Source organism: Loxodonta africana, chromosome 5 (genome assembly GCF_030014295.1).
Source record: "Loxodonta africana isolate mLoxAfr1 chromosome 5, mLoxAfr1.hap2, whole genome shotgun sequence".
Lineage (NCBI taxonomy): Eukaryota > Metazoa > Chordata > Mammalia > Proboscidea > Elephantidae > Loxodonta > Loxodonta africana.
In genome coordinates this window covers 157214977-157242714 of record NC_087346.1, presented here as the reverse complement: position 1 = coordinate 157242714, position 27738 = coordinate 157214977, and the positions used below count along the sequence as shown (strand labels likewise).

Here is a 27738-nt window from a genome sequence, read left to right as displayed (position 1 = left end):
TTACATTCGCTTTAGCTACTTGACGTTCAATAGCTAGTTGCAGAGTCCCTTCTGACATCCATTTTGGTCTTTTCTTTTTTTCCTGTCTTTTTAATGACCTTTTGCTTTCTTCGTGTATGCTGCCCTTGATATCATCCCACAACTCATCTTATCCATTCGTCTGTTGATGGACATTTAAGCTGTTTCCACCTTTTGGCTGTTGTGAATAGTGCTGCAGTGAACGTTGCCGTACAAGTCTCTGCTTGAGTCTCTGCTTTCAAGTCTTTGGGGTATATACCTAGGAGTGGAATTGCTGGGTAATATGGTAGTTCTATTTTTAGTTTTTTTGAGGAACTGCCACACTGTTTTCCAAAATAGCTGTACCATTTTGCCTTCCCACCAGCAGTGGATAAGGGTTCCAATTTTCCCACATCCTTACCAACATTTTCCTTTTTTTTTTTAAATCTTAGTCATCCTAGTGGTGAGTAAAGTGGTATCTCATTGTGGTTTTGATTTGCATCTCTGTGAGGGCTAATGACCCTGACATCTTTTCATGTGTTTGGTAGCCATTTGAATGTCCTCTCTGGTGAAATGTCTATTCAAGTCCTTTGTCCATTTTATGATTGGGTTGTTTTTTGTTGTTAAGTTGTAGAAATTTTAAATATATTTTGGTTATTAAATTTTTGTTGGATACATGGTTTCCAAAGATATTCTCCCATTCACCAGGTTGTCTTTTCATTTTTTTGGTGAAGTCTTTTCATGAACAAAACTTTTTTATTGAAAGCTAGGCCTGGCAGTGTTGCCCCTGCTTGTTCTTCTAAGAATTTTATGTTTTTTTTTTTTTTTTCCTGCGTTTATCTTGTATCCTGCTACTCTGCTGGAATCTATTAGTTCCAGTCGTTTTCTCGTGGAGTCTTTTGAATTTTTTATACATAGTATCATATCAAGTAAATAGTGACAGTTTTACTTCTTCATTACCAATTTGAGTGCCCTTCATTTCTTTTTCTTGCCTTATTGCTGTAGCTAGGACTTCTAGCACGGTGTTAAATAGGAGTGACAGTTTTACTTCTTCATTACCAATTTGAGTGCCCTTCATTTCTTTTTCTTGCCTTATTGCTGTAGCTAGGACTTCTAGCACGGTGTTAAATAGGAGTGACAGTTTTACTTCTTCATTACCAATTTGAGTGCCCTTCATTTCTTTTTCTTGCCTTATTGCTGTAGCTAGAACTTCTAGCACAGTGTTAAATAGGAGTGTTGATAAGGGGCATCCTTGTTCCTGTTCTCAGAGAATGTTTTCAATCTCTGCCCATTAAGAATGATGTTGGCTGTTGGTTTTGTATAGATGCCCTTTATTATGTTGAGGAATTTCCCTTTCTAGACCTATTTTATTGAGAGTTTTTATCAAGAATGGGTGTTGGACTTTGTCATATGCTTTTTCTTTGTCGATTAAGATGATCATGTGATTCTTTTATTTATGTGGTGGGTTACGTTGATTGATTTTCTAGTGTTGAACCATCCTTGCATACCTGGTTTGCATCCCACTTGGTCATAGTATATTATTTTTTTGGTATGATGCTGAATTCTGTTGGCTAGAACTTTGTTGAGAATTTTTGCGTCTATATTCATGAGAGATACTGGTCTGTAATTTTTTTTTTTTTTTTTTTTTTGTGGTGTCTTGCCTGGTTTTGTTATCAGGGTTATGCTGGCTTCATAGAATGAATTTGGAGGTATCACTTCTATGTTTTGAAATAGTTTGAGTAGTACTGGTGTAAGCTCTTCTCTGAATGTTTGGTAGAATTCTCCAGTGAAGCCATCTGGGGCAGGCCTTTTTTTTGTTGGGAGTTTGTTTTTTAATTGCTTTTTCAGTCTCTTGTTATGGGTCTGCTCAGATTTTCAACATCATTTTATGTTAGTGTGGATAGGTAGTATGTGTTTCTAAAAATTTGTCCGTTTCCTCTAAGTTTTCAAATTTGTTTGGAGTGTATTTTTTCGTAGTACTGTAGTTATGATCCTTTCTATTTCATTTAAGTCTGTTGTAATGTCCCCATTTCATTTCTTATTTGTGTTATCTGCACCGTTTCCAGTTTTTCTTTTGTCAGTTTGGCCTCCGGTTTGTCGATCCTTTCAAAGAACCAACTTTTGGTTTTGTTGATTCTTCCTGTTGTTCTCTATTTCATTTATTTCTGTCCTGATCTTTATTATTTCCTTTCTTCTAGAGGCTGTGGGCTTCTTTTGCTGTTCTCTATTTGTTTGAGTTGTGTAGCTCATGTTTTGATTTTGTCCCTTCTTTTTTTTTTGATGTGTGCATCTATTGCTATAAATTGTCCTCTGAGCACTGCTTTTGCTGTGTCCCAAAGGTTTTGGTATGATGTGTTTTCATTCTTGTTTGATTCTAGGAATTTTTTGATTCCCAGTTTGAGTTCTTCTATTACCCAGTGGTTTTTAAACCAAAAACCAAACCCACTGCCGTCGAGTTGGTTACCGACTCATAGCAACCCTATAGGACAGAGTAGAACTGCCTCAGAGTTTCCAAGGAGCGCCTGGTGGATTAGAACTGCTGACCTTTTGGTTAGCAGACGTAGCTCTTAACCACTGAGCCACCAGGGTTTCCAGTGGCTTTTAAGCAAGTTTCCATGTAATTGATTTTTTTCCTTGCTCTTCCTGTTGTTAATTTCTACTTTAATGGCGTTGAGATCAGAAAAGATACTTTGTGTTATCTTAGTGTTTTAGATTTTATTGAGGGTTGCTGTGTGGCCTAAGATTTGGTCTATTCTGGAGAACATTCCATGTGCATTGGAAAAGAATGTATACTTTGCAGCTGTTGGGTGGAGTGTTCTATATATGTCTGTGAGGTCAAGTTGGCTTATTGTGGCCTTTAGATCCTCTGTATCTTTGTTGAGTTTCTTTCTAGATGCTCTATCCTTTACCAAGAGTGGTGTGTTGAAGTCTCCTACTATTATTGTGGAACTGTCAATTTCTCTTTTCAGTGCTGTTAGAGTTTATTTTATGTATTTTGGAGCCCTGTCATTGGGAGTGTAGATACTTATTATGGGTATGTCTTCATGAAGGATTTTCCCCTTATTCGTTATATAATGTCTTTCTTTGTCTTTTATGGTGGATTTTGTTTTAAAGTCTATTTTCTCTGAGATTAGTATTGTGACTCCTGTTCTTTTTTGGTAGCTGTTTGCTTGATAGATTTTTTTCCATCCTTTGAGTTTTAATAAATGTACATCTTTGTTTCTAAAATGTGTCTCTTGGAGACAGCATATTGATGGATCTTGTTTTTTTATCCATTCTGTCACTCTCTGTCTCTTTATGGTGGATTTAGGCCATTTATGTTCAGTGTAATTATTGATAGGTGTGAGTTTATTGGTGTCAAATGTGGTTTTAATTTGCATATTTAGGTCCTTAATCCATTTGGAATCTGATTTTGTGTTTCATATGAGGCATGAATCCTGTTTCATTTTTCTGCATGTGGAAATGCAATTTTTCCAGCACCATTTATTGAAGAGACTCTTCTTTCTTCATTGAATGGAGCGTGCTTGTCAAAAATCAGTTGACTGTACATGTGTGGGTTTATTTCTAGACTCTGAGTTCTATTCATTGGTCTATGTCTATTTTTTTTTTTTAATGTCTATTGTTATACTTAGACCTAGTCCATTTTGATTCCTGTAGCAATATGTTGTTGTTCTTGTTAGGTGCCACTGAGTTGGTTCTGACTCATACCTGCCCTGTGTGTAACAGGACAAAACACTGCCCAGTCCTGTGCCACCCTTATGATCATTGTTACGCTTGAGCCCATTGTTGCCACCACTGTGTCAGTCCGTCTTGTCGAGGGTCTTCATCTCTGTAGCTGGCCCTCTACCTTACCAAGCGTGATGTCCTTCTCCAAGGACTGGTCCCTCCTGACAACATGTCCAAAGTATGTGAGATAAAGTCTCGCCATCCTTGCTTCTAAGGAACATTCTGGCTGTACTTCTTCAAAGACAGATATTTTTATTCTTTTGGCAGTCCATGATATATTCAGTATTCTTCGCCAACACCACAATTCAAAGGTGTCAGTTCTTCTTTGGTCTTCTTTGTTCATTGTCCAGCTTTTGCATGCATGTGAGGCAATTGAAAACACCATGACTTGGGTCAGGGACACCTTAGTCCTCAAAGTGGCATCTTTGCTATAGCCGTATAAACCAAAACCAAACCTGTTGCCATCGAGTTGATTCCGACTCATAGCGACCCTGTAGAACAGAGTAGAACTGCCCCCTCCCCCATAGAGTTTCCAGGGAGTGGCTGGTGGATTCAAACTGATGACTTTTGGTCAGCACCCTTAACGCTTAACCACTGTGCCACCAGTATGTTTTAAAATCAGGAAGTGTGAGTCCTCCTACTTTGCTCTTCTTTTTTAATATTGGTTTAGCTATTTGTGACCTTTTGCCATTCCATATAATGTGGAGGATTGGTTTTCTATTCCTGTAAAGAAGGCTTTGGGAATTTTGATCAGGATTGTGTTGAATCTATGGGTTGCTGTGGGTAGTAGTGACATCATCTTCATATTAAATCTTCCAGTCCACGAATATGGAACATCTTTCCATTTATTTAAATCTTCTTTAATCCCTTTCAGCAGTGTTTTATAATTTTCATTATATAAGTCCTTCATATCCTTGGTCAGATTTACTCCTAGGTGTTTTATTCTCTGGAGCCCTGGTGATGCAATGGTTAAGTGCTCAGCTGTTAAACAAAAGGTCAATGGTTTGAACCCACCAGCCGTTCCATGGGAGAAAGATGTGGCAGCCTAGTTCTGTAAAGATTTATGGCCCTGAAAACCCTATGGGGCAGTTCTACTCCGTTCTCTAGGGTCACTATGAGTTGGAATCGACTTGACAGCAGCGGGTTTGGTTTTTGGTGTTTTATTCTCTTAGATCCCCCGTGCATCTGTCAGTTTGTCATACTGTGGGGGCTTGTGTGTTGCTACGATGCTGGAAGCTATGCCACTGGTATTCAAATACCAGTAGGGTCACCCATTGTGGATAGGTTTCAGCTGAGCTTCCCGACTAAGACAGATTAGGAAGAAGGACCTGGCGGTCCACTCTGCAAAGAATTAGCCAGTGAAAACCTTATGAACAGCAGCAGAACATTGTCTGATATCGTGCCGGAAGATGAGCCCCTGAGGTTGGAAGGCACTCAATGCAGCTGGGGAGGAGCTGCCTCCTCAAAGTAGAGTCGACCTTAATGATGTGGATGGAGTCAAGATTTCAGGAAATTGGAACATGGAATGTACGAAGCATGAATCTGGGAAAATTGGGAATCATGAAAAATGAAATGGAACGCAACCAGATCAATATCCTAGGCATTAGTGAGCTGAAATGGACTGGTATTGGCCATTCGGAATCAGGCAATCACGTAGTCTCCTATGCCAGGAATGACCACTTGAAGAGGAATGGTGTTGGCGTTCATCATTAAAAAGAACATTTCAAGGTCTCTCCTGAAGTACAGCGCTATTAGTGATAGGACAATATCCATACGTATTCCTACGGTCTACAAGGAAGACCAGTTAACATGACTATTATTCAAATTCACGCACCAACCACTAAGGCCAATGATGAAATTGAAAATTTTTACCAACTTCTGCAGTCTGAAATTGATTGAACATGCAATCAGGATGCACTGATAATTACTGGTGATTGGAATGTGAATGTTGGAAACAAAAAGGATTGGTAGTTGGAAAATGTGGCCTTGGTGATAGAAACAACGTCAGAGATCGCATGATTGAATTTTGCAAGACCAAAGACTTTTTCGTCGAAAACACCTTTTTTCACCAACATAAATACACATGGGCCTCACCAGATGGAATACACAGGAGTCAAATTGACTTACATCTGTGGAAAGAGACGATGGAAAAGCTCAATATTATCAGAACAAGGCCAAGGACTAACTGTGGGTCAGACCATCAATTACTCATATGCAAGTTCAAGTTGAAACTGAAGAAAATTTGAATATTTCCATGAGATCCAAAGTACGTCCTGAGTGTATCCCTCCTGAATTTAGAGACCATCTTAAGAATAGATTTGATGCATTGAACACTAATGACTGAAGACCAGACGAGTGTGGAAGGACATCATACATGAAGAAAGCAAGAGGTCATTAAAAAGATAGGTGAGAAAGAAAACACCTAAATGAATATCAGAAGAGACTCTGAAACTTCCTCTTGAACATCAAGTAGCTGAAGCAAAACGAAAAAATGTTGAAGTAAAAGAGTTGAACAAAAGATTTCAAAGGGCGACTCAAAAAGACAAGGTAAAGTATTATGATGACATGTGCAAAGATCTGGAGATAGAAAACGAAAAGGGAAGAAGACACTCAGCATTTCTCAAGCTTAAAGAACTGAAGAAAAAATTCTAGCCTCGTGTTGCAATACTGAAGGATTCTATGGGGAAAATATTAAACAAAAAAGAATGGGTTGTCGTTCAGCCATTTCATGAGGCAACACATGATCAGGAACTGATGGTACTGGAGGAAGAAGTCCAAGCTGCACTGAAAGCGTTAGCAAAAAACAAGGCTCTGGAATTGACGGAATACCAAATGAGATGTGTCAACAATTGGTTGCAGTACTAGGAGCACTCACTTGTCTATGCCAAGAAATTTGGACGACAGCTACCTGGCCAACTGACTGAAAGAGATCCGTATTTATGCCTATTCCCAAGAAAAGTGATCCAGCTGAATGTGGAAATTACAGAAGAATATCATTGCTATCACATGTCAGCAAAATTTTGCTGAAAATCATTCAAAAGTGGCTGCAGCAGTATATCGACAGGGAACTGCCAGAAATTCAAGCTGGATTTAGAAGAGGACCTGGAACCAGCGATATCATTGCTGATGTCAGATGGATTCTGGCTGAAAGCAGAGAATACCGGAAGGATGTTTACCCATGTTTTATTGACTATGCTAAGGCATTCAACTGTGTGGACCATAACAAATTATGGGTTACATCGCAGAGAACGGGAGTTCCAGAACGCTTAAGTGTGCTCATGAGGAATCTATACATGGATCAAGAGGCATTTGGTCAAACAGAACAAGAGGATGCTATATGGTTTAAAGTCAGGAAAAGTGTGCATCAGGGTTGTATCCTTTCACCATACCTATTCAATCTGTATGCTGAGGAAATAATCTGAGAAGCTGGACTATATGAAGAAGAATAGGGCATCAGGATTGGAGGAAGACTCGTTAACAACCTGTGTTATGCAGATGACACACGCCTGCTTGCTGAAAGCGAAGAGGCCTTGAAGCACTTACACTGATGAAGATCAAAGACCATAGCCTTCAGTATGGATTTTACCTCAACATAAAGAAAACAACAATCCTCACAACTGGGCCAGTAAGCAACATCATGATAAACGGAGAAAAGACTGAAGTTGTCAAGGATTTCATTTGACTTGGATACACAATCAGTGTCCATGGAAGCTGCAGTCAGGAAATCAAATGATACATTGCATTGGGCATATCGGCTGCAAAAGACCTCTTTGAAGTGTTGAAAGGCAAAGATGTCACCTTGAGGATTAAGGTGTGTCTGACCCAAGTCATGGTATTTTCAGTCATCTCGTAGGCATGTGAAAGCCGAACAATGAAATGAATAAGGAGACCAAAGAAGAATTGTCACCTTCGAATTGTGGTGTTGGTGAAGAATATTGTATATGCCATGGACTACCAAAATAATGAAAAAACCTGTCTCAGAGGTACAACCAGAATACTCTTAGAAGCAAAGATGGCGAGAGTACATCTCATATACTTTGGACATGTTATCAGGAGGGATCAGACACTAGAGAAGGACATCATGCTTAGTAAAGTAGAGGGCCAAAGAAAAAGAGGAAGACCCTCAACGAGGTGAATTGACACAGTGGCTCCAACAGTGAACACACGCATAGCAACAGTGTGAACAGGGCGTAGGATCGGGCAGTGTTTTGTTCTGTTGTGCATAGAGTTGCTATGAGTCAGAATCGACTGGACGGCACCTAACAACAACAACATTCTCTTAGGTGATACTCTAAGTGGAATTGTTTCCCTAATTTTCCTTTCAGATTTCTCATCGCTGGTGTATAGAAACCCAACTGATTTTTGTTTGTTGACCTTGTACCCTGCAACTTTACTAAATTCCTCTATTAGCTTTTGAAGATTTCTGTGGACTCCTTGGGATTTTCTATGTATGGGATCGTATCATCCGTTAATAAAGATAATTTTACTTCTTTTATTCCAATTGGTTAGGAGCCCTGGTAGTGCAGTGGAATCAACTCGTTGGCAGTGGGTTTTTCCAATCTGGATATCTTTTATTTCTTTTTCTTGTTTTAGTGTTCTGACTAGGACTTCTAATATAATGTTGAATAGAAGTAGTGAGAGTAGGGACCCGTATCTTGTTCCCGATTTCAAGAGAAAAGCTCTCGGTTTTTCTCCATTAGGTATGATGTTGGTTGTTGGCTTTTCACGTATGCCCCAAATCATAGTGAGGAATTTCCCTTCTATTCCAATCTTCTTTAGGTTTTTCATCAAGGAGGGGTGTTGGGTTTTATTAGAATACTTTTTCTGCCTTCAGGGAGGTGATCCGGTGGTTCTTTTCCTCTGTTCTGTTGATGTGGTGTATTACGTTGATAGATTTTCTGATGGTGAACCGTGCCTGGAATGTATCCCACTTGGTTATGGTGTATGACTCTTTTAATATGCTCTAATTTTGTTTGCTAATATTTTGTTGAGGGTTTTTGTATCTGTATTTATAAGAGATACTGGCCTCTAGTTTTCTTGTCGTGTCTTTGCCTGGTTTGGGTATTGGTTATGTTTGCTTCATAGAATGAATTAGGAAGTATTCCTTTCTTCCCTGTCTTTTGGAAGAGTTTAAACAGTATTGGTGTCAGTTCCTCTCTAAATGTTTTATAGAATTCCCCAGTTAAACCATCTGGTCCAGGGCTTTTTTTTGCTGGGAGGTTCTTAATCAATGATTTTTTTCTTTACTTGTTATGGGTCTGTTGAGACTGTGTTTCCTTGTGAGTCGGTTTGGGTAGGTCGTGTGCTTCTAAGGGTTTGCCCGTTTCATCTAGGTCATCCGGTTTGTTGCTGTACAGTTGTTCATAATATTCTGTTGTAATTCTCTTTATTTCTATCAGGTTAGTTGTTGTGTCCCCTGTTTCATTTTTTATTTTGGTTATTTGCATATTTTCTCTTTTTTTCTGTATCAGTCTACCTAAACGTTTGTCAGTTTTATTGATCTTTTCAAAGAACTAACTTTGGTTTTATTGGTTCTATTGTTTTTCTGTTTTCAATTTTATTTATTTCTGCTCTGATCTTTGTTTTTTCCTTTCTACTGGTAGGTTTAGGCTTAATTTACTCTTCTCTTTCTAGTTCTTGGAGTTGTCGAGTTAAGCTGTTAATTTGAGATCTTTGTTTATGTAGGCATTTATTGCTGTAAGTTTCCCTCTGCATTCCATCTTTGTTGCATCTCAAAAGGTTAGGTGTGTTCTTTCATCTTCATTTGACTCTAAATTTGTGATTTCTTTCTTGGCCCATTGGTAATTTAATAGTGTTTTGTTTAATTTCCATATGTTTGTGTGTTTTCCAGTTTTTTTTCTGGCATTAATTTCTAGCTTCACTCCGTTGTGGTCAAAGGAAATATTTTGTATGATTTCAGTCTTTTTAAATTTATCAAGACTTGCTTTGTGATGTAAAATGTAGTCTATCCTCCAGAATGACCCATGTGTACTGGAGTAGAATGTATGTTGTGCTGTTTTTGGATGAAGTATTCTATATATGTCTGGTAAATCTAGTTGGTTTATGGTGTCATTCAGGTCCTCTGTTTCCTTGTTGATCTTTCTAGATGTTCTGTCCAGTATTGAAAGTGGTGTATTGAAGTTTCCAACTATTATTGTAGTATTAGCTATTTCTCCCTTCAATTCTATCAGTGTTTGCTTTATATATTTAGGTGCCTTGATGTTGGGTACATATATATTTATGATTGTTAAGTCTTTGATTAACTGACCCTTTTATCACTATATAACGTCCGTCTTTATTTGTCTTAAAGTCTACTTTGATACTAAGTTTGTGGCATGTACTTCTAAGTATCTCGTTACGAATGTCTAAGATGCAGCAGGTCGCAGGCAGTGTGCCTTTATTGTAGTTGTGTAGCTTCTCTGCCTTTGGGGTTGAGCCATCTGGCAGGATCCCTGTTGGGAAGACTGGGCAGCCTCTTGACATCAACAAAGCTGCTCAGTAGTCTTAGCATCTGGTGTGCTTCCATTCATTTTCAGAATCTAAGAGAGAATTGGGATTGTGTGAGGATGCCTTAGAGGGTAGGGAGGGTTACTGCAGCCTTGATGGTTCCAAGTTTTATTTTTCACACTCATCGACCAATAACTTTTCCAAGAGAAATATGTTCTCAGAAACCAATGCTGTACACTACAGACCTCCTGAGTCGTATTTTGTCTGTGAGATAGCTAGCAGTTGCATTGTAAGCTTTTCTTCTTTCCTTCCTGCTCTTTTCTTTCTTGGCTAGTTCCCAGGGAACAAGTGACAGCTTCAAACCCCCGGTGCCACCAAGGGAAAGGCCAGAAATGCCCCTTCCCTACTTGTGGTCATCCCACTCACGTGCGGCTGCTCGGAATTGCCTGAGGATTAATTCAAGCAAAAATGAGAATGTGATTTGAATGGTCGTGGGAGTTACTTCCTTGTTATGGATGGCAGTAACTGGCTTCTAGTTTAATACTTGTTCTCCAGAACCATTGAACACAGGGGTTTTTTGTTTGTTTTCTCAAGGAATCATGTTTTAGACGGGAGCACATCGACACTTTGAAGAGGAAAGTGCTGTATTAGAATGAATTTCAGAGTCATCCTGATCACATTTATTGGGCCTTGATTTTAATGCGAATTGTAGCTTAAATACAGGCAGTCCCTGGGTTATGAACCTCCGACTTCCATACAACCTGTAGTTACAAACCAACCCCCATGTTGTTATTAGGTCCCGTTGAGTGGGTTCCGACTCATAGCAGCCTTATGTACAGCAGAACGAAGCACCGCCCGGCCCCGTGCCGTCCTCACAGTTGTTGTTATGCTTGAGCCTGTTGTTCAGCCACTGTTTCAGTCCATTTCATTGAGGGTCTTCCTCTTTATCACTGACCATCAACTTTACCAAGCACGGTGTCCTTCAGGGACTGGTCCCACCTGATAACATGTCTAAAGTACATGAGACGAAGTCTACCCATCCTCACTTGTAAGGAGCATTCTGGCTGTACCTCTTCCAAGGCAGACTTGTTTGTTCTTCTGGCAGTCCATGATATATTCAGCGTTCTTTGTCAACATCACAATTCGAAGGCATCAGTTCTACTTGGACCTTCCTTACTCGTTGTCTAGCTTTCACATGCATATGAGGTGATTAAAAATACCACGGCTTGGGTCAGGTGCCCCTTAGTCCTCAAAGTGGTATCTTTGCTTTTGAACACTTTAAAGAAGTCCTTTGCAGCAGATTTGCCCAGTGCAATGTGTCGTTTGATTTCTCGATTGCTGCTTCCATGGGCGTTGATTGTGGATCCAAGTAAAATGAAATCCTTAACAACTTCAGTATTTTCTCTGTTTATCACAGTGTTGCTTATTGGTCCAGTTGTAAGATTTTTGTTTTCTTTATGTTAAGGTGTAAGCCATACTGAAGGCTGTGGTCTTTAATCTTCATCAGTAAGTGTTTCAAGTCTTCTTCACTTTCAGCAAGCAAGGTTGTGTCATCTCCATAACACAGGTTGTTAGTGAGTCTTCCTCCAGTCCCGGTGCCCCATTGTTCTTCATATAGTCCAGCTTCTCGGATTGTTTGCTCAGCATACAGATTGAAAAGGTATGGTGAAAGAATACAACCCTGGCGCACACCTTTCCTGATTTTAAACCATGCAGTATACCCTTGTTCTGTTTGAATGATTGCCTCTGGGCCTATGTATAGTTCTTCGTGAGCACAATTAAGCATTCTGGGAGTTATCTGGTGGTGTAGTGGTTAAGAGGTACGGCTGCTAACCAAAAAGGTCAGCAGTTTGAATCCACCAGGCACTCCTTGGAAACCGTATGGGGCAATTAGTTCTACTCTGTCCTGTAGGGTTGCTATGAGTCAGAATTGACTCGACGGCAGCAGGTTTTTTTTTGTTGTTTTTGTTATCTAGGAGTGGTCATAAATTGATCTCCTCTGCTATATTTTGGGACTTTGTTCCTGTTAAATTGCTCACATGATCTTTCCTGCTGCCCACTAGTCTGCTTCCTTCTGTTTGGTGGCTGGGCTGAGAAGAAACGGCACCCTAGTAAGAAGAGCACACCCTTGCCCATACCTTGGCTTCTAATGCCCTTCCTTGTGGAAAGGGCAGAGCCCCTTGGAAACATGGCCGATTCCAGGTTTGGGCAGGGGTGGCACAAGATGGGCCTTGAACATCTTTCTGTGCCAGAAAATGAGAAAGACTTGTGGGGAGTGGGGACTCTGGTTGTGGCCAGTGGGAAACAAAGCAGGCTTCTTTAACTCCTCTCAGCAATAGAGTGTGCTTTCATATATTTTTAAAATATTTTTTCTTGGTGGCAATATGTACAACCAAACATACATTCATTTACAATTTCTATGTGAACAGTTCAGTGACGTTGGTGACGTACTTCACGCTGTGTCACCGTTGTGTCTTTACGCATATCGTTCATCACTATTAATCTAGGCTCTCTGCCTTTATAGTTCTCATCTGGTCTTTGGATCGATTGTAGTCAGTTTGTACTCGTATAGATAGTTCTGTTTAAGAGCTCAAGCAAATATCCTTTATTAATTGGGCTAACCTGTTGTTTAGTTTCGTAATGACTTCAGGAGATAATTTCAGTTCAGTGTTTAAAAATTATTTCTGGCCATTAGATTTGGAGGTTCCCTCAGTCTCGATGAATGCTTTCATATTTTTTGATGCTATTCAAAATGGTATTTTTGAAATTTCAATTTCCAGTTACTCATTAGTAAACCAAAAACCAAACCCGTTGCTGTTGAGGTGATTTTGACTCATAGTGACCCTACAGGACAGAGAACTGCCTCACAGGGTTTTTCCACAGAGCGGCTGGTGAATTTGAACTGCTGACCTTTTGGTTGGCAGCCGAGCTCTTAAGCACTAGTGTATAGAATTACAGTTGATTTTTTACATATTGATCTTGTACTTTGTAGACTTACCATACTGAGTTACTTGTCCTCATAGTTTTTTTTTTTTTTTTTTGTAGACTCTATTGGACTTCTTTTAATCAGGACTGGATTTTGGCTTTTGTTAAATGTTTTTTATGCATCTATTGAGATGATGATGTTTTTTCTTTTCTAGCTTGTTAATTAAATGGTTGAGATTGTCAGATTGGATAAAAAGCAGGACTCAACTATATGCTGCCTATAAGACACAGACTTTAAATAGAAAACACAAATAGGGTAAAAGTGGAAGGGTGGACAAGATGGACCAAGCTGACACTGGGCAGAAGAAAGCACGAGTGGCTACGTTAGTATTTGACGTAGTAGATTCGGGAAGAAAAGGTATTACCAGGGATAAGGAGGGTCATTTTATAAAGACACCTGTCAGTTCATCGAGAGGCTTTAAGTATCCCAAACCTCTGTGCACCTGATAGCAGGAGCCAGATGCAAGAGACAGCAGGTTTTGTATGGTTGCGCTTCTGTGACATGCCCAGAAAAGGCACATTTGTAGAGACGGAAATCAAGTCAGTGTTTGCCTAGGACTGGGCAGTGGGAACAGACACCAACAGTAGTTAGACACGCGGAATCTTCTCGTGTGATGAACATGTTCTAAAACTGGATTTTAGTGATGATTTCGCAGTCTGTAAATTTACTTAAAATGATTGAATGTTGTATCCTTACGGCGGGTGAGTGTTATGGCATGTGAGTGACACCTGAGTAAAGCTGCCAAGGAAATGATGAGGGTATGTCAAGATCACAGCAGCCAACTTGAAGGGTCTCCCCTGGCCAAGTCTGGGACCATTTGAGCATAAAGACAGTGATGAATTGTAAACCATTTTAAAAATATAGAAATCCCTAAGTTCATTTTGATAATAAATAGAAAAATAAATGTGCAAGGAAACAGGGTTTTTCCTACCTCAGACAGGGAAATCTGGACCTTAGTGCTTGTGTTGAAAATCACTATTTTGTGACCATCAGAGTAAAGACTGGTTCAGATAGGAACCTTCGTGAACGCTGAATCTAGGACGAAAGTGTGGGCAGCGGTGGCTAAGTGATAGGATTCCGGCCTTCCGTGCGGGAGAGCTGGGCTCCGTTCCTGGCCAGCGCAGCTCACGTGTAGTCGCCGCTCGCCTGTCGGTGGAGGCTCACGTATCGCTGTGGGGCTGAACGGGCTCCAGGCCAAGAGACCAGGAGTAGAGGCCTGGTGATCCACTTCTGAAAAATCAGCCAGTGAAAACCCTACGAATCACAACGTTCCAGTCTTATCGCGTGGGGTTGTCATGAGCCAAGGCTGACACGACAGCAGCTCACAACAACACTCTTGGTTCCTAAGAGCCTGGAAGGGCTTGTGCGTGAACAATAGTTCTGTCAGTAGTAATGGACTGAACAGAAGTGGAGCTGCTTGGGGGCCCACAGAACTGTTCACCACCCTTAGGGAATTTGGGATTATTTCATGTTTCATATTTCTTTCATGGCATCATATTATTGATATTTACAAAATACTTTGGAATTTTTTAAAAAGTATTGCTCTGCATTAGTCTTAAATCTGACCGTCCAAGGAGTGACAAAAGAAGTATGCGGCCAGCGCTCTTTTCTAGAAGCTTCTATGGGTGGGTGTCCTCACCATCACGCTGAACAGGCAGGACTCCCACGCAGTCAGCTGCCAGGGCCTTCACCTGTCCCTGCTGTCTGGCTGACTGCCAAGTACTGTGGGGCAGGCCCATGTCTGCCTCAATTTTTTTCTACCAAGCATGACCCCAGTAGGCCCTCGATAAATGCCTCTGGGTGAATGAATCATGAGAGTATGTTGCCCCACAGACAGGGTTACACCCCACCACGCTTTCCTGAAGATGACCTGGTATCCAGTCTGCACGTGCCTTCAGGAGTTGTAGGAACTCAGAACTACTGCTGGCTCCTCTGAAGCACTGGCCGTGGTTAACCCTATAAGCTATTACATGAGACCCACTCACAACAGTCTGCTCCTGCCACACAGTGCTCCTTCAGTCTTCTCCACTAACAGGTTTTCACCTCCTTTCCCAGTTTCTCCGGATATGTGCCGACCTCTTCCGCCTGGTCCCATTCCTGGTCTTCGTGGTGGTGCCCTTCATGGAGTTCCTGCTTCCTGTGGCCGTGAAGCTGTTCCCCAACATGTTGCCGTCCACGTTTGAGACCCAGTCCGTCAAGGTGACGGGAGTGGTGATGGAATGAGCTTGACGTTGCTGAGTGATAGCCATTCGTTGTTGACCAGATTTCAGGTGTTAGATATTTTGGAGGCTTCGTGTTGTCCTTGTAATTCAGTCCTACTGCTGTGTAAGCATTATTTGATGGATACTCAGCTTCTGATCTGTTCTCTTTATCTGTGTTTTAAAATACGGTTTCTCTAGACCACTGTTTTTTAAACTACAGGTCGGGCCCGTTATGGGCGTGCGTAATCAGTGCACCCAGCCTGCTTTTGCCTGCAAAGCCTTAAGGGACACTGCCATACTCTCTGTGCTGCAACCACTGAGTTAAGAAACTGTGGCAGACCATCTGGCTGCAAAGCCTAAGGTCTTTACTCTCTGGCCCTTTACGGGAAAAGTGTGCTGATCCAGGGCCTAGGAGGATATGGCAAACTTTTTTTTTTTTTTAGTTTTGTTCTTGTTGCTGTTGGGAATATACACAGCAAAACAAACACCAATTCAACAGTTTCTACGTGTACGATTCAGTGACATTGATTCCGTTCTTCGAGTCGTGCAGCCACTCTCACCCTCCTTTTCCGGGTTGTTCCTCCCCCTTTAACATAAACTCTCTGCCCCTGAGGTTCCTAATCTTCTGAGTTGCTGTTGTCAGTTTGATCCCATACAGATAGTTCTTAAAAGAGCGTAATACTCGAGGCAGACTTTTGTTACTAGTTAAGCTAAACTATTGCTCGGTTTTAACATGACTTCAGGGGATATTTTTTTTATTTAAGGTTTAAAGATTATCCCAGGGCAATAATTTCAGAGGTTCATCCAGCCTCCATGACTCTAGAAAGTCTAGAGTCCATGATAATTTGAAATTCTGTTCTGCATTTTCCCGCTTCTGATCAGGATTCTTTGTTCAAAATGTTCAGTAATGGTAGCCAGGCGCCATCCAGTTCTTTTGGTCTCCTGGCAGAGGAATTAGTGGTTGTACGCGTTTTTTTTAAAACCATGAATGAAGGAGAAAATTTCAGAACGCATTGCTCCTAGATGAGAGCGAGCCTGGCTCCATGCCATGTTTGTCTCGTTTGACACATTAGCGTGTGTGTGTGTGTGTGTGTGTGTGTGTGTGTGTGTGTGTGAAGTGGGTACTGGGCTGAGCTGTAAAATCTACTTCTTACTGTGAGTATGGGGAGAGAAGTGTTGAAACATGCTACTCTAACCCGTGCTGCCCGCTGAGGACTGGTGACTCAGCCCTGTGGCTGAGGTGGCCTGAGGGGTGGCACAGAGCAGGTGGAGAGTGGGCAGTGGCCTAGGTGTGGTGGAGCAGGGAGGCCAGCTGGGTGTCAGTTGGGGGTCTCGGGGGAGTGCAGCGCCCCTCTCTTTGACCTTGCAGGAGGAGAAGATGAAGAAGGAGCTGCGGGTCAAGCTTGAGCTGGCCAAGTTTCTCCAGGACACCATTGAGGAGATGGCCTTGAAAAACAAAGCAGCCAAAGGAAATGCCACCAAAGACTTCTCGGCGTTCTTCCAGAAGGTGCCTGTGATACTTCGGTGCCCTTATGGCCTCAGCTCAATGGGACAGAGTGCTGGCCAGTGCCTCTGCGTGCCAGTGCACTTTGCCTGGGGCGAGCACATCTTTCCTTCTTTCTTCTCACTATACTCAACAGAGAGCAGAATCCCAGGAACAGGTTTACTAGTCCTGTAGGGCGGTAACTAGGAGGCCTGACCTGCTGACGGGCGTAATCTGTGGGGAACTCTCCCATCACATGCTCCGAGTGAAGCCAACCCTGTGCTTGTGAGCACCTGCGCCATACCAACATTCAGAATGACCCGTTTGTTCCTGTGGCTTTGCCAGCTGTCCCGGGGGAGTGGGATATGACAGCTGAGGAACCTGAGATGCCGAGTTGGGGCTCACTGGGTGGTCAGGGCTGGTGTTTCTGCCAGGCTGTGCCCTCTCCACCTGAGGTCAGTCAGGAAGGACCCAGTGGTGGCCATCGACAGCCCCACGAGGATTGTTCCAGAGGCCTGGATGAGGGACAGTGAAGGCCTGGCCTGAGGCAGCAGCAGGGGGTGAGCATTCCTCTGGCTGTGAGCTAGGGGAGAGGTGGCAGGGTTAGTGCCCTGAGCTAGTCCGTGAGCAGAAGAGGAGGGTGAGCTGAGGTTTGTGGAGTTTGAGGCACTTGTGGAACTTTATGGAGTCAGTTAGAAAAGTGTGTCTGGAGTTTAAGAAAAGTTTAAACCAGAGTCAGCAAAGTGCTTCCAGGGGCAAGTGTCCACACCCATTGGTCTGTGTGTTGTAGTGGCTGCTTCCGCCTACAAAGGTGGAGGAGTCAGGCATGTCGGTGTCCTGCCTGGCCCTTCAGGGACAGTGTGCCGACCTCTGCTCTGAATATAGCCACAGCCGCCGGGGGCTGATGTACCTGCCAGGGGACAGCAGCACTTCAGGAGCAGGTAGGAGGGCGAGCCAGCTGTGGAAAGGTCACTGGAGGTAGGGTGACATCAAGGGACCTGGGTCCTGAAGGGTGATTTTGGTAGTGTGATGAGGGCAGAAGTGAGGCTTCAGTGGTCTAGAGGTCAGTGGGGGAGGTTATGGGATAATCCAGTGCATCGGGGGCTGGTGAGATGGAGACTGGCAGGGGGAGGCCCGAGCCCAGAGTCGGGGGTTGTGCAGCAGTGGGGGTGCGAGGCGCCGGCTCTCAGCCTAGCACCAGGTCCGTGTGGGTGCTGATCTGGGCACCGCCAGGTCAGGTAGGGCCGCCCTGGCCTGTTTCTCTCTGCTGAGGCTGGCCTTCTTCACCTCTTCACAGAAACTGACCAGTGGGCTATTAGGCTGGGAGGGAGATGCAGGCAGTTCCCTGAAGAGCATTGGGAAATCTGAGCCGAGTGGCCCTCCCCTCTTCCTAGAGGGCAAAAAAGTGACCACCAGCAGTGCAGGCTAGGGGTTTGGGGTGGCTGTCCACTCCCTGGTGCTCCTCTGCAGTCGTAGAGGGTGTGATGTGGGGGCCTGGCACACGGGTCTCAGGATGCTACTCCACTGCCACTTCCGGGTGGCGAAAGGATGGCAGAGCCACTGCCCCGGCAGCAAGAGGGCCCAGGGCCTCCCCTGATAGGCAGCCTCGGCCTCTCCTGGTGTAGGCAGGCACCAGAATGAGGCAGGATAGGCCTCCAGGGCCCAGACGTGGTGTGCATGTATGTGTGGGTACCAGAACCTACACACATTCCTCACAGACTGCCCAGCCTGAGCCCCCCATCACTGCACAACCCCCGACTCTGGGCTCGGGCCTCCCCCTGCCAGTCTCCATCTCGCTAGCCCCCAGTACACTGGATTCTCCACATCGTAGCCTCAGAGGCCTGGGTCCCAGTCCTGTGGCAGAATTCTGTGGTCAGAGTCTCTGAGATGGGAGGGCAGCTACCTAGCAGGGGTGGGGTAAAAGGGTAGATCTTAGGGCCAGACTTGGGTGGCCAGGCTGAGGCTGTCGAGGGCCAGGGTGGTGGCAGAGGTGAGTCACTTCAACCTCAGTTCTTGTTTGGTCACTTCAGGCCTTTGCCCTGAGGCCGTGGAAAGGGTGCTAGGAAAATACACACATCCACACCCACCCACCCGGTGGGTTGAGCCTTGGTACTATCTTGCAGATCCGAGAGACGGGGGAGAGACCCAGCAACGAGGAAATCCTACGTTTCTCCAAGTTATTTGAAGACGAGCTGACCCTGGACAACCTCACGCGGCCGCAGCTGGTGGCGCTGTGTAAACTGCTGGAGCTGCAGTCCATCGGCACCAACAACTTCCTGCGTTTTCAGCTCATCATGAGGCTGCGTTCCATCAAAGTCGACGACAAGGTTGGTGGCTCTTCTGCTTGTTACCTTCGTGTCCTGCCTGTAAAAGCAGCGCACCCTTGTTGTAGAGGGTCTGGAAAACACTGAAAAAAATTGCTGGCATTTGAAGATCACGATGTCAGCGGTTTATGCATTTCTGCCCACCCTGTGCTCCATATGCACGTAAGCAATATGTGTGTGAGCGTGTGGGTGTGTGTGAACGTGTGTGAGGTCGTATGTGTGTGAGCTTGTAAGCATGTGTGTGTGTGAGAGTGCGTGTGAGCGTGTGTGTGTTTATCTATTGAAATTAGTGCTGGAATTGGACAGCCCATAAAATTTTTTTCACTTGCCATTTTGAGACCCCTCATGTCACTAAATAGTCATTGAAGAGATGAATTTTAATGGCTGCCTAGCGTGTCATTACATGAAGCATTGTCATTTCTTTAACCGTCACCTTAGCTAAGTTTTTGCTGCCCTGAACAGTGCTGCTGTAAGTAGTGGAAGGTGGCAGTGAAGTCCGATGCCCGCTTTCACACAGCTGGCCACAGTGGAGCTGTGGTTACAAGCCAAGCAGTCTGACCCGCAGACCTGGCTTTTCCCTGTGCCGCCTTCTCCCATGCGGTTACTGAATAGCGAGAGCCCGAGGACCTTCCTATCTGTCGCCTTCTCTTTTCCTTGGGAAGTAGGAGGGGAGCTGTCTGCCAAGCATCTTTTTCTGTGTTTGTTGGCCCTTTGGGCCTCCTTATCTATGAAGAGCTGGGTCAGGTCTCTTGTGCATTTTTCTCCTGTGTTGTCTTTTTCTCTTTGATTCGTGGGGACCTTTGTCTCTTGTTGGAACTAGCATTGCAAATACTGTCTCTCACTTAGTGGCTCATCTTTTCACGGTCTTAAATAGTATTCTTTCATAAAGGTAAGTTCTTAATTTTATGCTAAATTTAACACTTTTTTCCTTTATGGTGAATACTTTTGTGTCTTATTTAAGAAATCATTCCCTACCCCAAAGCCATAAAAATGTTCTCTTGAGTCCCATCAGCTTTATCATTTGTCTTTCACATTTAGGTCTCTGGCATGTAGAGGAGTGGGGGCTCACACTGTAAAAACAATGTGAAGACAGTGTCTGACCTCCTCTCTCCTCACAAGGGGGAAAGAGAGTCAAGATGAACAGCCCAACGGTGATTCCCATAGGGTGGAGATGAGACGTGCCTCCTCTCTGCGCTATCTTTGCCACTTCTGACACCAGTCATTCCTCCCATGGCACTCTCTACTTCTGTGGCGGGTTCGATAATACATTGCAGTGGCCACACAGAACTCACAGACCACACTCACGGTTACGGGGTGTCTTAGGGAAGTAAAAGGTTATGATTCAGGCTCAGGAACCCTCAGGATACAGTTCTTCCATCAGGAAAGCTTCTTCCCAGCTGTGCCACATGCACGCCTCTCTCTGGCCCCTTGGCCTCTGCCCTGCTCAGGCAAGTGTTACAAAGTTCTCTTAGCCCCTGCCAGTGAGTCCCCAGAGGCACGCCACTCCGCCAGTAAGCGTTGGCCCAGAGGCACTCAGCTTTCTCACTCCATGGGCCGGGAAACCCACTGCACAGTCTCCTGCCATGGCTTCTCGCTGTCTTCAGGGTTACAGCTCTCTCTTCGTCTCCTGATTCCAGGAGCTCTTAGTGCAGGGATCCCAGGTCCAAAAGATGTGCTCTCCACTCCTGGTTGTTCTTCCTTGGTGGTGGTCGGATCCTCTCTGCTCTGAAACTGGCTTAGTTTTAAGGCAAAACTGGCCAGTCCCCTCGGTACGCCACAATTGCCTTATTTGCACAATCCCACCTAATCACTTGGGCGGAGTTACAAGACCATGGCTAAAGAGGCCACACAAAAGTGATCCATTGTACTGCACATGCCCGTGGTTTTCCCTGGTGGGTGGTGGATTGTCCTTCATTGCTCACTGCTCTGCAGGGCCAGCTATCACAATGCAAGGGTCTTGTCCCGTCTTCTGCCTCCCTGAGCTGGAGCACCCTACTTTGAAGATCCTATAGAAATTTATTGTGTTTGCATTAAGTCTGTTCATTCCTAAGCCACTGCACTTGGACTTCCGACCTCATCATTCTTGCATTAGTACTTAGGCAGAGGTTATTGATTACCTGAGAAATATTCACTTGGTTCTCATTCTCATTATTTGCGGTGGTTATGTTCTGTAAAGCTCCTGAGAACACTGAATTAGCGAATACCAGACCAGGTCTGTCTAGCCTTAGATGGGAGTTGGACTCCCTGTGCGTGTCCGTGGGTGAGCGTGAGAGTGCCGCGACCGTGTTTGACAAATAGGCAGCGTTGCAAATACAGAATCTGGGGATAGAAAGGATTGACTGCGTATTAATAGCTAACGTTTGCTGATCACATAACGTGAGGTTTGTGTGTATTGATTGACTCTTCATGTCACTCTAGGGGAGGGACTAAGGAATAAACTGGGGCACACAGATGCAAGTAACTATACAGGGTCCGGCAGCAAGTCGAGGTGGCCCCTGGCCCGGTGCCCTGTGCCTGGATCTCACAGACAACCCCATCAGGGGCCACCCTAGGTCACCTCACCGAGCCCCCTGATGTCTCATGGGAGTCGCGCTTTAGCTTTTGCCTCCTCTCTCTTGGCTAGCCCACCTTGGGAGAGGCAGCTGCAAGTACAGCCACTTGGAGCTGAGTCCTGGCCCAGCATTACCTCGTGACCTTGTACGGGTTATGTAACCCATCAGCGACTTAAACTTTCATCTGTGAAATGGGGATAATGGCCACACTTTTCCTGCTAAGTTCAACTAAAAACCCTGGACATTATATGTAAAACAAGCATAAGAAGTCTCTGAAAAGGAGAGAAGAAGGCAAACTGGCAAGAGACCTTGGGACTCAAGAAGCGACGCAGTGGTGAGCTTCTGGGGTTTTCTTTTTTCCTCATATATGTCATACTTGGAGCTGAAGAAGCCAGCAACCCAGAAATGCCAGTGATTACAGACAACAGACCCAACAAAGGCCTACTCTGTCTGGCCAGAGGTCTAGGAAAGGGGCAGCCTACCAAGACAGGAAACTTGTAAACAGTGACCGCTCTACTGCTGCCAGACACTGCAGAGAAGACCGAATCCACCCCGACCTGTGCCAGAAAAGTCAGAGAGGAGCCTCCCCCGGCACCAGGCTGCAGCATGGCACCACCAAGTAGGCACAACCACCCCACACACAGTGTCAGTGGAGAGAGACCACATGGGGAACTTGACAGTGGCTAGACGCTCCTCCCTCTCACCATTGGAGTGGTGCCCCTTAGAGGGGGCCTTGTGGAGAGCCAGACCACCGCCCAGCTGTAACGCCAGCTCTTGCCCGTGCTCTCAGTAGAAGCCACGTGGGGAGCAATAACGAGCTACTTCTACTCCTCCCAGCCAGAGAGGTATCAGTGGAGGCCTAGGGGAGAGCCAGAACTTCCACCCAGCCTCACCCACCGGTAATGAGGAGCTTTTGCTTCGGTATCAACAGAGGCTGAATGGGAACCTGGACTTACACCGCTACCTGGCAGCATCCCCCTTTCCCAGAGGAGAGTCAGAGGAAATCAGCCAAAACAGAAGACTTAAATAAGATCCAAAATCTCCTAACACAATACCCAAAATGTCCAGATTCCAATGGCAGATATTTGTCGTACCGAATATTCAGTGGTGGTGGCGGTGTTGTTAGGTGCTACCAAGTCGGTTCCGACTTAGCGACCCCGTGCACAACAGAACGAAACCCTGCCCGGTCCTGTGCCATCCTCAGAATTGTTGCTATGCTTGAGCCCATTGTTGCAGCCACTATGTCAATCCACCTCATTGAGGGTTTTCCTCTTTTTCGCTGACCCTCTACTTCACCAAGCATGATGTCCTCCTCCAGGGACTGATCCCTCCTGATAACATGTCCAAAATACGTGAGACATAGTCTCGTCATCCTTGCTTCTAAGGAGCGTTCTGGTTGTACTTCTTCCAAGACAGATCTGTTCGTTCTTCTTCCAGTCCATGGTATATTCAGTATTCTTCGCCAACACCACAATTCAAAGGCATCAATAGAAATGGAGTACATAAAGATCCATATCCTAGGCACTACTGAGCTGAAATGGACTGGTATTAGCCATTTTGAATCGGACAATCATATGGTCTACTGTGCCCTGAATGACAACTTGAAGAGGAATGGCATTGTGTTCATTGTCAAGAACATTTCAAGATCTATCCTGAAGTACAATGCTGTCAGTGATAGGATAATATCCATAGGCCTGCAAGGAAGACCAGTTAATACGAATATTATTCAAAATTACGCACCAACCACTAAGGCCAAAGAGAAAGAAATTGAAGATTTTTACCAAATTCTGCACTCTGAAATTGATTGAACGTGCCGTTAGGATGCACTGATAATTACTGGTGATTGGATTGTGAAAGTTGGAAATGAAGAAGGATCGGTAGTGGAAAATACGGCCTTGATGATAGACACGATGCTGGAAATTGCATGATTGAATTTGCAAATATCCAATGGGATGAAAAAAAGACAATAGATATCAATATCCAGATAACAGAGGTGTTAGAATTATCTGGGAAGCACTGTAAAGCAGCCATCATAAAACGGCTTCAACAAGCAATTATGAATATACTTGGAACAATAGAAAGCCTCACAAGGAAAAGAAGCTATAAAGAAGAACCAAATGGAAATTTTAGAATTTAAAATTTTAATAACTTAAATTCAGTTAGGAACTCAACAGCAGAATGAAGGGACAAAGGACAGAATCAGTGAACTTAAAGACAGCACGATAGAAATTCCCCAGTCTGAACAAAGAAGAGAACCCAGGGACAAGGCTTAGGGATCTGTGGGACTATAACAAAATCTAGCATTCACATCATCTGAGTCCCGGAAGGAACAGAGAAAGAGGGCAGGACTGAAAAAGTAGCCGAAGAAATAATGGCAACAACTCCCCAAACTTGGCAAAAGACATAAATCTACAAATTTAAGACTGAGCAAACAGGATAAACCCAAAGAAATCCACACCAAGACCACTAAGGACAAATGTTTGAAAGCAATGAGAGAGATGTGACACCTGGAGGGGAAAAACCATCCAAACGTGGCGCAGTTCTCGTCAGAAGCCATGGGGCCAGAAGGACAGGGCACAGTGTTTGTCAAGTGCCAAAAGAAGAGACCTGTCAGTGCAGCGTCCTCTATCCAGCAAACACATCCTTCAGGAGTGAAGAGGAGATCAAGATTAAATAAACGGAAGCTAAGAGAATTTGCTGCCAGCAGACCTGCCCTCAAAGAATGGCTAAGGAAGTGCCCTGAACAGGAAAGGAGACCAGAAGAAACCTTGGCCCTCAGGAAGAGAGAACATAGTAAGCAATGATACGGGTACATACAACAGACTTGCCTTTTCCTCTCGAGTTTTCTAAATTATGCCGGACGGTCGAAGCAGAAATGTTAAGACTGTCTGATGTGGTTCTCAGTGTAAGTAGAAAAAAATAGTTGAGGCAGTTATGAACGGGAGGGTACAGAGAGAAAAAGGGAAGTAAAGTCTATACACATTACCCAGGCTGGTGAACTCATGATGCTAGAAGATGGTGGTAAGGTGTGTATATTAATGTAATACAGTTGTGGACTGAATTGTGCCCCCAGGATGTATGTTGGGTATCCTTACTCCTATACCTGTGGATGGAATCCCATTTGGGAATAGGATTTTCTTTGTTAACAAGGCCTTGGCAGTATAGGATATGTTTTAAGCCAATCACTTTTGAGATATAAAAGGGGCAGATGAGGCAGAGAAACAAGCAAGCACCGATGGGGGAAGATGCGTACCGCAGGAAGATCACAGTGCCAAGGAATTGAGAGGACCGGAAACCTGAAAAGAGACAAGGCCTTTCCCAAAAGCTGACAGAGAGAGAAAGCCTTCGCCTAGAGCAGTTTGGACTTCTGCCTCCCGACTGTGAGAAAGTAAATTTCTGTTCTCAACAACCACCCGTCTGTGGTATTCTGTTACAGTAGCGCTAAGAAACTAAGATAAATACTTAGAGCAACCACTTAAAAAGCTGTAAAAGAGATACATTTAGAAAGATAAAATGGATTTCAAGAATATTCACATAACTGACAGGAAGACAGAACAAAGAAAACAGTAACAAAAAGTAGCTTTATTGGTAATAGCCAAAACCTGGAAATAACCCAGATGTTCTTCAGTGGGTGGATAGTTAAACGAGTTGTGGTCGATCCATGCCACAGGAATAAGGAGGCGCAAACTCCTGATAAAATCCAGTGGTGATCCGGTCGGCTTCGGCTCACGGAGACCCGACGTGTGGCGGAGTAGAACTGTGCTCCCCCCGTGGGGTTTTTTGTTGCTGGTGAGAATATATACGGCAAAGCAGACACCGGTTCAGCAGTTTCTACGTGTACATTCTGTGACTCTGATTACGTTCTCCAAGTTGTGCAGCCCTTCTCAGCCGCCTTTTCTGAGGGCTGTTTTGAGGAGGGTGTGCATGCCCTGAGCTGGGCCCGGGCGGAGTGTATCAGCTCTGCATGTGCCTGCGGTCCTGACCTGTCACCTCCCTCAGACGGTTCCAGTCTTTCAGATCCACAACTGGAGCCGCCTGGTTTTCTTTGGCTTGGTGAGGTGTGTGCTTGGAAAGCAGTTTCTAATTAGTTGTTTCCCAACCGTGTTAACGGTGAACCCCAGAAACTTCTAATGGCCTTTTAAGACGATAATTAGGTGGTTTTCTTTTGCAGCTGATTGCTGAGGAAGGGGTGGACAGTCTCAATGTCAAGGAGCTACAGGCAGCCTGCCGGGCCAGAGGCATGCGGGCACTCGGCGTCACCGAGGACCGGCTCAAGGAGCAGCTGAAGCAGGTGCGTGGCCACGGCCCCACTGGTGTGGCGAAGCTCAGAGCTCCCCTCAACCCGGTAGTGCCTGGGACCTGGGGAGACAGCTCCACGAGTGGAGGCTTTTTTCAAAGTCTCAGCCACAGGGCCTGTGACTTTGAGCCCAGCGCTGGCTTATCCCTAATGGCCACGTGTTTCTGGATGAGAGCACGTTCCTGACCTTTGCGGTGTGTGGCATACTCATGTGTCCCCTGGGGCTCTCGGCTTTGCTAGCCTAGTGAGTATTGCTTCTGTTTTTCTGATCTGCTCTTGGTCGATTTTAAAGGCCTTTGTATCTCACCCTTCCCTTGATTTTTTAAAATTTTTTAAACAGTTGTTACTGTTAACTGCCGTTAAGTTGATTCTGACTCATGGCGACCCCGCGTATGTAGAGTAGAACCGCTCCACAAGGTTTTCCAGGCAGTGGCTTTTTGGGAGATTGCCAGGCCTGTCTTCTGTGGCACCTCCGGGCAAACTCGAACCTCCAGACATCCAGCTGGCAGTTGAGTGTGTAACCATTTGTGCCACCAGGGACTCCACTTTTCTTGATTTTTTTTTATAGTCAAATGAGGACTTAGGTCACCTTCACTCGGGATTTCTGGGACATCTTCACATTTGGAACATGTCTGTGAACTGAGGCCAGGAGAGGTTTGGTAACTCCACCCAGGCTAGCGCTACCCTTGCTATCCTGCCCCTCTCCCATCGTCAGCCTCCTCTTCCTCCTCCTCCCCACGTGCCCTCAGCCTAGCCCGAACAGCAGAAGAGAGTTTCAGGGCTAAGAGACCTGAGCGGTGCTTTGACCCCCATGGGATGAGGTGACGGCCAGCAGGGTGGGGCGAGGGTGGCAGGCCTGTGAGCCTGTGTCTTGAACCGCAGTGGCTGGACCTGCACCTGAACCAGGAGATCCCCACATCGCTGCTGATCTTGTCCCGGGCCATGTACCTCCCTGACACCCTCTCGCCCGCTGACCAGCTCAAGTCCACATTGCAGACCCTCCCGGAGATTGTGGTATGTGTGAATGCCTCTCTTCTGGGGGGCAGAGGGGCCACAGAAACGTGTATGTCCTCAGCCATGGAGCTCCACCCTGGTCTTTCCGCTTCTCTCCAGCCAACGCCCACACCAACTCACACCTCACTTGTCCCCCACCTCCTCCTGACTCCCTCCAGCTCCCACCTCGCCCCTTCCACCTGGCTTGGCTTCCCACATGGTGCAGTAATGTGGAGCTGGAGCTGAGGAGCCCCAACCCTAGACGTGATGCGTGTTGGCTGTGCGTGGCAAATTTCAAACGTAGCACTTAAAATTTTTGCCAATAGCATCTTTTATCTGGTCGTTTTTTGGATATGGAGGCTTTGTTTAAGAGCCGTGGAGCAGGTGACCCCTGGCTGCCTTCCACAGCTCTCTGCACTTCTTGGGGGAGGACTTGTATCAGTCCCCTGTGTGGAAGCCCCATGTGGCAGCGCAGACACGGGGCTGGGGCCTCGAGTGGGTGTGTGCAGAGGCCTCTGTCTTGGGTGGAGGGGCAGGGAGCCGCTGCGGTGGTGACCTGGGCTCCCCCATCAGGCGAAGGAGGCCCAGGTGAAGGCGGCCCAAGTGGAGGGCGAGCAGGTGGACAACAAAGCAAAGCTGGAGGCCACACTGCGGGAGGAGGAGGCCATCCGGCAGGAGCACAAGGAGAAGGAGCTGCAGAAGCACGCAGAGGCAGCGGTGAGCACAGGCCTT

General features: G+C 45.1%; 1 protein-coding gene across 5 annotated transcripts in view; it reads left to right on the top strand.

The window, feature by feature from the left end:
• LETM1 (leucine zipper and EF-hand containing transmembrane protein 1) overlaps positions 1 to 27738 on the top strand; it is a 72656-nt gene that overhangs the window by 31707 nt on the left and 13211 nt on the right. For 4 of the 5 annotated variants that reach the window (XM_064286140.1, XM_064286139.1, XM_064286142.1 and 1 more), the window contains 6 exons: positions 15212 to 15355; positions 16727 to 16864; positions 18964 to 19167; positions 25888 to 26007; positions 26896 to 27027; positions 27580 to 27723. In XM_064286140.1, coding sequence (XP_064142210.1) covers positions 15212 to 15355; positions 16727 to 16864; positions 18964 to 19167; positions 25888 to 26007; positions 26896 to 27027; positions 27580 to 27723 — 882 coding nt within the window. The remainder of the gene's footprint in view (positions 1 to 15211; positions 15356 to 16726; positions 16865 to 18963; positions 19168 to 25887; positions 26008 to 26895; positions 27028 to 27579; positions 27724 to 27738) is intronic. The other variant, XM_064286141.1, reaches the window with a different exon arrangement.